Below are 8,380 nucleotides of genomic sequence, written 5' to 3'. Positions count from 1 at the left end.
ATAAGGTCTGCGTACACACTACCCTCCCCAGACCCCACTAAGTGAGATTATACTGGTTTGTTGTTGTTGCTCCCTCATTAGAAACTAAAAAATACATTTTGAGAATTCTTATTTTACTAAAGAGATAAATGAACTTTTGATCCTTGAGTTACGGTAAATTCTGATTATGATATTTGGCTAAGCATATTTAGCCTTCAATAAATTAAATTGTGTGTTTCTTTATCTCTTTATAACATACAAGTCTCCAATCCTAAAAATGTTGGAAGTAATGTAAGTATAACACCAACTTATCCTTAATCCCAACTCTTTATTACATACAAATCTCCAAGTAGCTGCCTATTTCTACTACTTTCTAGGAAACAGGCCACAAGTATCCCAGAATTGATGTACTACATCCAAACGCAAGGGGGGCTAGAGAAATTGAGTATGAAAAAGCTATTATAGATATACTATCATTAGCTCTGCACATTAATCACTTTTTCTAATCATTTAACTTCACTACTATCATTAATACAGTAACGGAGTCCTATCCCAAATACTATCGTATCATAAGGATAATACTACAAAACTACATCTCTCTTCAAATTGAAGAGCTAAATATTTCATTTGCTTGATAAATCTACTATCCATTTCCTCCCAGCTGATTCTTGATTTTGTTGCATTTCCTCCGTCAAATTTCAAAATATTTGTATCCGTCACCAGAATTGGTCATTCCCTCTTCCCAATCACCCATCCGACGACCACCAAAAACCACTTGTTGAATGCCTAAATATCTGCATAGTGAACTACACATGTTAGCATCTCAGCTAAGATGATGTCAACCACTCATAAATTTGATAGTGAAACGCTTACTCTGAGCTCAATACAGTCAAGCAATTGAGAAGTACGTCAATTGAGAAGAAATCAGCTGTACCAAGATCCACCCTATTATACACATGACCAAGTTGAAATAAGCAAGTTTTTCCACACTAAAGAAAAGAAGCATTACAAGGAATCTTTAACGAAATATTTGTAAATTTAAATGAGAAAGGTGCAAAGAAAGGCATACCAAACTCTGCCCCAATTGTCCTGGAATTCAACATTACTTATGTCATGGAACGATGAAGGCATCACCTTGGAGCCTTTGTCTGCATCATAAAGAGGATCAAACTCCAACGATGAACCCCCCAGCTGCATTCATTTAACACAAATATGAACCTTACCCAATCATGTTAAAGGGAGAGTTCAATTCTTTGCAATCAAAAATTTCAGAAAAAGAAAAAAGGGGATGAATGAACTAAAATGATCAAGCACAGAATAGAACTAATAACTTCATACAGTTACAACTGGACCTAATACCATCTTGTTTTGAGGTATTAAAAACTTAAAGGACGATGATTGTATGTACTCCACTTAATGATTGGTTACTTGCTAAGGAAGCAGAGTGATGGGAATGACAACACTAAACAACGGCAGGACACAGAAATAACAGGTGTTCACCTGCAAATTAGATGAGTTAAATGCGCCTAATCGGCCGATGACATACCATGCCTGGATAACCTGCCATTAGGAGCAAAAGATCTTCCTCAAGTTATCAAACTCAATAGGCTAAAAGTAAGTCATGTGATGTGAGAACAGAGAAGCAAACAACATACACTACCGAGAAGGTTAACGTCTCGATCAGATGGTGAGCCGTATAATTCGAACCATATGTACGAATCAAGAGGATTAAAACTGACAATTCAAGTTAGATGCAGTGAGTGATATATCTTAACATTATAGCAAAGAATAAAAAAGAATATTGCAATAATAGGCAACATTTTCAGTTTAATGATTATATTGTTAACTTAGTGTCATAGCCCAAGCTCATGACCGAACAGACCTCACGGACAGCATCAGACCAAGGATTTGATGGGGATGGGTGCACCACTACATCTAACAGACCTGTTGTAGCCATAGAATATGCATAAGGGTGTGATTGGTTCAATGGGTTTTTGGATAAGGGATATTCAAAATAAACCCATCAAAAAGGTAAAGAAAAGGGACACCCTTACTCGAGAAGACTGAAAATTTCCCCAAGGGAGTAGTTGCTCAAAAAGTAAACTATCCAATACTTGAAACTATTTATCCATAATAATTATTATTTCCACACAGTATATTTCATTCACCAATCAGGCACTAGAAACATTTTCCGACGAAAATATTTTCCTTCATACCAAAAACATATATGTTCTACAAAGACAGTCAACTAAAACTGCTGAACAATTTATTGTATAAGGGCCTATAAATATCTGCAAAGCATTTGCAGCTTTGTGACAGCTGATGTTAAGAAATATAAAGCACGAATAACAAACCAAAAGGCCATGTATTTGAATTATAATAACTCAGATTAACTCCAGTGCATTTCCTGATCTATACCTTCTTTTTAGTTGTAGGACCTGTGTTGCTACAATCACACGCGCAATAGGCCCAAATAGAGATTTTAATGAACTATTAGCCCGTCGAACAAAGCAATTTTGACAAGAACCCTATATTGTCAGACAAAATAACCTTAGTGTGACACCTAAAGAAGTGAACAAAGACATGGACTAATTCTTCTTCTCCGCTTTTATATTTAACAGAATGAAGTGCACTACACCAGGGAATTTTAAGAAGACGGAAGAGTCAGAATTTAATTACTCTCTAAAGCTGACTTTGAATGTAAGCACAGATCCTGTTTTAGACTTGTAAAAATTTTGGCCCTTGGTTCGAACTCTTTCTTCGACCTATCAAAATGGAGAAAAGGATAAATTTAATTGAAATTTAATCAATAAAAAAGTGGAGTATTTAGAAAAGGATAAAATAGCACCCACCCTTTTCCTCATAAGCTCTGGATTGCCAATACTATCACCAAGCACAGCACGAAGCTCTGTGTCATGCTTACAAGCATCTTCTAGCACTCTGAAAAAACAAACAAAAAACGAAATGTTTCAAGCACCGACCGTGGTGGAGACTAGGCCATGTAACATAGAATAAAATCAAGGGAGAAAGAAAAAGACTTGGCCCAAGCAGGGTAGTTGTGGAGACGTTCATATTCACGTTTCCTCTTCTCCTCCCTGACCTTCAACAGCCTCCGCCCTCTGGCGGTGGTTCCCGACCCTTTGGCACTGCTACTACTAGTAGCATCTGCACTTAAATCTCCCGAATTGAAAAATGAAGCTGCAGCAGCAGTAATCGTCAAACATTCCAAGGACGTGAAGAGACACTCCATAGCGCCGGCGCCGGCGCCGGCGGCGCCACTTGAGGAAGATTAAAGTGGAGGAATTGTTGATGTGTAAAAGACATTGGATGCATTCTTAGCTTTATCTTGGAGGAATACTCTGCTTAAGAATTCAAGCTTTTTATTTTATTTTCAAATTGGACATAAAATCTCTTTATTTATATCTCTACTTTAATAGAATGTTTAATGGAGAATATTAAAGTAATTAAGCATTAGATTTAAAGGACTATCACTCTAAAAGTCAAAATAATAATCTCATAGAATATTATTGAAGTATAAGCAAAGACGGCTAAAAAATATTGGAGGCCTAAAGCCAAACATTATTAGGAGGTCTCAATCTTTAAAAAGAAATTCACATTGATTAATTTGATTAATGCTTTATAGTTGATATATGTGCACTATATATATATATATATATATATATATATATATATATATATATTGTAAATCTAAAGCTCAAAAATAGAAAGTTAGAATAATAGAACACGATTCTAGAAGCTTATAATTTGATATCAGAATAAATTCTATTATTTTAACTTGTTTGTTGTAATGCTCGAGGACTTCAGAATAATAAAATTTTTATAAAAATTTATTCCATGTTTTTCATTCCTTTTTTTTAGAGAATAGACAGCTTAGTAATTAAAGGGAAAAAAGAGAATATAAAATACAAGTTTTATTATGAGAAAAAAAATAAAATATTAATATTAGAATATAAATTAACTACTAGTCATCATCAATCACATTGACAAAATAATTCTTCTCCTATTTTATGCATATCTTATAATCTTTTACCATAGATAGTTAATATTTCTTAAAGGAAATTACCATAGAATTAATATAGTATTAATTTTAAATTGGGCCCCCAAAATTTTGGGGGCCTAAAGCCATTGCTTCATTTGCTTGGCCCTTCAGCCGGCACTGAGTATAAGATAACATGCTAGATTTTGGATCCTATATTCTTTTGTATGTAGATTACTCTCACGACCCGTTTGGGGGAAGTGCACGGTTAGCTACTAATAACACATATATTTATTTTAAAGCCACTGTTTAAAATGTCTTTAGTCTTTAGCCACTACTTTAATAAACTTTAACTACCCGGATGAAAATACCCTTCTGCTCATGTCCTTAACTTTTGAACTTGGAACTCTAAGTTTAGGACTTCAGGACTACATGTCCTTAACTTTTGAACTTAACTTCAGGTCTACATGTCCTTAATTTTTGAACTTGGAACTCGAAGTTTAGCACCAAGTGTCCTTAACTTTTGAATTTGTAACTGTAAGTTCAGGATCCATAACGTAGCAGAAAACCAAACGTTATTGTATCTTTTCACACAAAAAAAATAGAAAAAAATAATTGCAATTTTCATATAAGATTGATGTCAAATAAAGTGCACACAATTCTTTCAGAATCATCGTAACTTGCTATTGATTGTTCCAATAAATAAAACCAAAAACGGTAGTAACCCATACTACAAATCTTAAGAATGTATATCTGTATCGATACTCTGAACCAAAGCACTTCTATCCAATAAATGAACCCATAACGAGATCAACATTGCTAAATGAATGTAACATCGTTTCTGTCTTTTGATATTTCTCAATTCTCGTCGATATAGAGGCAACTTGGTATTAGCTATATTGTGGCGTCGTCCAGAGAATGTGGAACTTGAGAAGGTGAAAGTTGTTCACTACTGTGCGGCGGGGTCAAAGCCAAGAAGGTTCACTAGCAAGGAAGAGAACATCGAAAAGAGATAGAAGAAAGGGTAATATTGTCTTTTTATATTAATTTTAATAGACTAGTGGCTACTTTTGCTCAGCATTAAAAATACTGGATAAAAACTAAATACCACTTTAAAAAATGGTTATCCCACGCAATTTTTACCCCCGTTTGGCCATAAATTTTACCAAAATATATTTGGCTTTTTTGGGGGTAAATATATGTTGGAATTTTTACATTCCTATGCCACGTAGAAAACCTTATTACCCTCAATATTTAAGGTTTGACTTAATTACACTTAGTATACCAAATTACCAATTCTATACCATAGTGTATTTTAAGGGTACAATTAATGCAGTATATATCCCTCCTTAATTCAAGGTACCGTATATCTCACCCCTCCCACGTTTCTCTCTCCCAAAACCTCACCCTCACCCACGTTTATATAATGATACTAGGCACCACTGGTTCAGGGGGTAATGAGCCTTCCAGATCTTGCCTCATAACATCAGGTGACGAATCCTTTATAGCCTTCTAAGACAAAGCATCACCTGCCTGCATACGGCGATTCAATTCCTCCAATTTAGCAAGAGCTTTGGCTTTCTGTTGTTTACTTCGTTCTTCCTCTTCTTTCTGTAGCTGTAAGGTACGGTGCCTGGCTAACTCTTTCATCTTTGCACGCTAATGAAAGCAAGTAGCATATATTAGATTTGATAAAGGGAATAAACAAGTAACTGCCGGATCATGGATAAGTTAAGAGTAAAAGGTAAACATATTACATGCGCCGTGAAAACAGAGCATCTACAATCAGAATACAAATAATCTACAATTTATCTACAAAATATCTACAAACTGGGTACATTGAATTTTAATATCCCAATTCCCATTCAATTGTAGCTTAATTGGTATTTTCGACATAATTACGTTTTTTGCAGAAGATTTTGTAGAAGTTTTAGTCGTTCTGGATTTGTGAAAACAAAAAATAATGCATCTACAATCAGAACACAAATAATCTACAATTTATCTACAAAATATCTACAAACTGGGTACATTGAATTTTTATATCCCAATTTCCATTTAATTGTAGCATAATTGGGATTTTTGACATAATTGCATTTTTTCAGAAGATTTGTAGAAGTTTTAGCCGTTTTTATTTGTGAAAACAGAATCTTCTTCTTCTTCTTCTTCTTCTTCTTCTTCTTCTTCTTCTTCTTCTTCTTCTTCTTCTTCTTCTTCTTCTTCTTCTTCTTCTTCTTCTTCTTCTTCTTCTTCTTCTTCTTCTTCTTCTTCTTCTTCTTCTTCGAGTTTCAATCTGAAATTCAGTCAAAACCAAGTCTAATCTTCACCAATACCCCTCAAAATTGAGATATAAACTCCAAACCATATTCTCGATTATTTTCAACAACACCCAATCCAAACAAATAATGATTTTTGAAAACCCAAATTTGAATTCAAAGTTTTCAAGCTTTTTAATGGTTGTCAATGGTGGAGTTGCTGCTCTCTTTTCATTTGCTTTGTATTACTGAAATTTGCGATTGAGAAATAGAGAGAGATGTAGAGAGAATGTCGACGAACTGAGCTTTTGCAGAACTGATTTCTACAATTTGATTCGAATTTGTTGACGATTTTATCTTTTTTTGATTTGTGGCTTAAAGAAAAATATCGAAGAATAGAGTTTTTGCAGAAAAGAGTCTATGTAATTTGACTTTAAATTGAAGATATAGGATTTGCGTTTCAAATTTGATTTGAAGGTCGCTAAATCAATTAGAATATTTTGTTCCTAATTTGTAGCGCGCCTAATTAGGAAGGAATTAGCTCCTAATAATTAGTATTTAATGAATGGTATAATAATTGTAGAAAAACTGTGAACATGGCAGGTAAATATGAAACTATGCACATTTTTGGTAATAAGGTTTCATATATGGTATAGAAAGAAAAAAGTTTAATATATGTTTGGCCATAGCTTTATCTACATTTTGGTAAATTCCCAAAACCCAAAACCCAAATCCCAAAGCCAACTCATCACTATTATATTTTTTAAAAATTGCCCCAAACTTTTGTACTTTATAAAAGATCTCACCATTTATTATTTTGTAACAATGATGATTCGTCTTCTCAGTCATCCGATAGTATATTATGTAGTTCATTATAAAAACGATCATTTTTGTACCAAAAAAGTGAAATCTGTTTTGAAAATATATGTCCAAACACATTTTTATTTTCAAATCCAACTTCACCCAAATCCAATTTTTCAAAACAAATTTGAAAATCTATGAAATGCTAGCTTGAAGATTAAGGGCGTGATTAGTTTCAATTTTATATTGTCTCTTTAAATAATTAGAAAATGAGTTTCTCCTATTTGCTTCCACATAAGAATACAATAGAAATTAATAGGAACGAAGTTTGAAGATTCAAGCATGATATCTGTTTTCATATCAGAAACGGAGCTAAAATTTGAAGTTTATGGGTTCTAAAATAAATATTAAACCATAGCGAAAGACTAAATCTTTCTATACAAAAAATAAAGATTAAATCTATTTGTGCAATATTTTAAAGGAGCTTAGAGTTGCAAGCTAATTTTTATTGTTTAAAATTTTAATTTTTTTCTAAAAATATAACTTTAACAATGCAATGTAAAGTTATGATTAGCCGTAATAGTTCAAAGATGATTTTTTATATATTTTAAATTAACATAGTTTATTAACAACAATAATTGTTTCATATAATTTTTATTCTTGCATGCCAAATATCTGTTGTTACAAATATTGGGTTATCTAATATTTGATTTTTAGTTTTAAAAAAAAAAATCATGCATATGCTAGAGGTCATATTAGACTTCAAGAAAATTACCAGAATTTACGTACTACTAAATGCTATATTAAAAGAAAGGAATATTTATTGTACATTTACAAATAAAATAAAATAAAAGGAAAATATATTCTACAACTTTGAAGTACTTTTGATGGTTTAATTCTACTTTTGGTCCTCCAATTACCATAAGTACTACAACCATGTATTGTTGCTTGTAAATATGCTTAAGCAGAAAAATATAGAATGATAACAAAAAAAAAAAAAAAAAAAATATTAAACTGAAAGTCCAAAATACCATAAAATAAGAATGATCGGTAAGAATGAGTCGTGCATCTTTTCAGCTATTGAATATTTTTAATATTTTTTGTGTAGCATTGAAATTTTTAATACTTGATCATTACTCTCTAATCTTTTGTTATTTAAAATTTCAACATTTGATCCTAGTGGTCCACCGGACAATTAACTACGGCAGAGCAGATATATATATATATATATATATATATATATATATATAATTTTCATCTATTTATATAAGGATTTAGAAAAAATCTCAATATCTATTTTGTACGTTGTATGCCTGCTTTTTTTTTTTTTTGAACATTTTCGGTCGTTTTG

At 32.4% G+C, this 8,380-nt stretch overlaps 1 protein-coding gene across 1 annotated transcript; it reads right to left on the bottom strand.

Moving 5' to 3' along the window:
• Positions 1–420: 420 nt before the first annotated feature.
• LOC107794067 (uncharacterized) lies at positions 421–3,368 on the bottom strand. The gene is made up of 8 exons (XM_016616523.2): positions 3,018–3,368; positions 2,832–2,919; positions 2,659–2,744; positions 1,635–1,713; positions 1,480–1,539; positions 1,049–1,170; positions 853–924; positions 421–773 (listed from the first exon to the last, which is right to left on the bottom strand). The coding sequence occupies exons 1-8, from the start codon at positions 3,227–3,229 to the stop codon at positions 671–673; spliced, it is 822 nt and encodes a 273-aa protein (XP_016472009.2). The 5' UTR covers positions 3,230–3,368; the 3' UTR covers positions 421–670.
• Positions 3,369–8,380: the final 5,012 nt, after the last annotated feature.

This window comes from Nicotiana tabacum, chromosome 1 (assembly GCF_000715075.1).
Source record: "Nicotiana tabacum cultivar K326 chromosome 1, ASM71507v2, whole genome shotgun sequence".
NCBI lineage: Eukaryota > Viridiplantae > Streptophyta > Magnoliopsida > Solanales > Solanaceae > Nicotiana > Nicotiana tabacum.
The sequence above is the reverse complement of the archived record's forward strand: the minus strand, read 5'-3'. Positions and strand labels throughout refer to the sequence as shown.

What these genes read in the sequence shown, in the direction of transcription:
- LOC107794067 (XM_016616523.2), bottom strand. Translation starts at nt 3,229, where the DNA reads ATGGAGTGTCTCTTCACGTCCTTGGAATGTTTGACGATTACTGCTGCT. An exon ending in TTAACTCATCTAATTTGCAG is followed by an intron (nt 1,171 to 1,479) that starts GTGAACACCTGT and finishes AAATGAATGCAG; the next exon opens with CTGGGGGGTTCATCGTTGGA. An exon ending in TTGACTGTATTGAGCTCAGA is followed by an intron (nt 774 to 852) that starts GTAAGCGTTTCA and finishes TTCACTATGCAG; the next exon opens with ATATTTAGGCATTCAACAAG.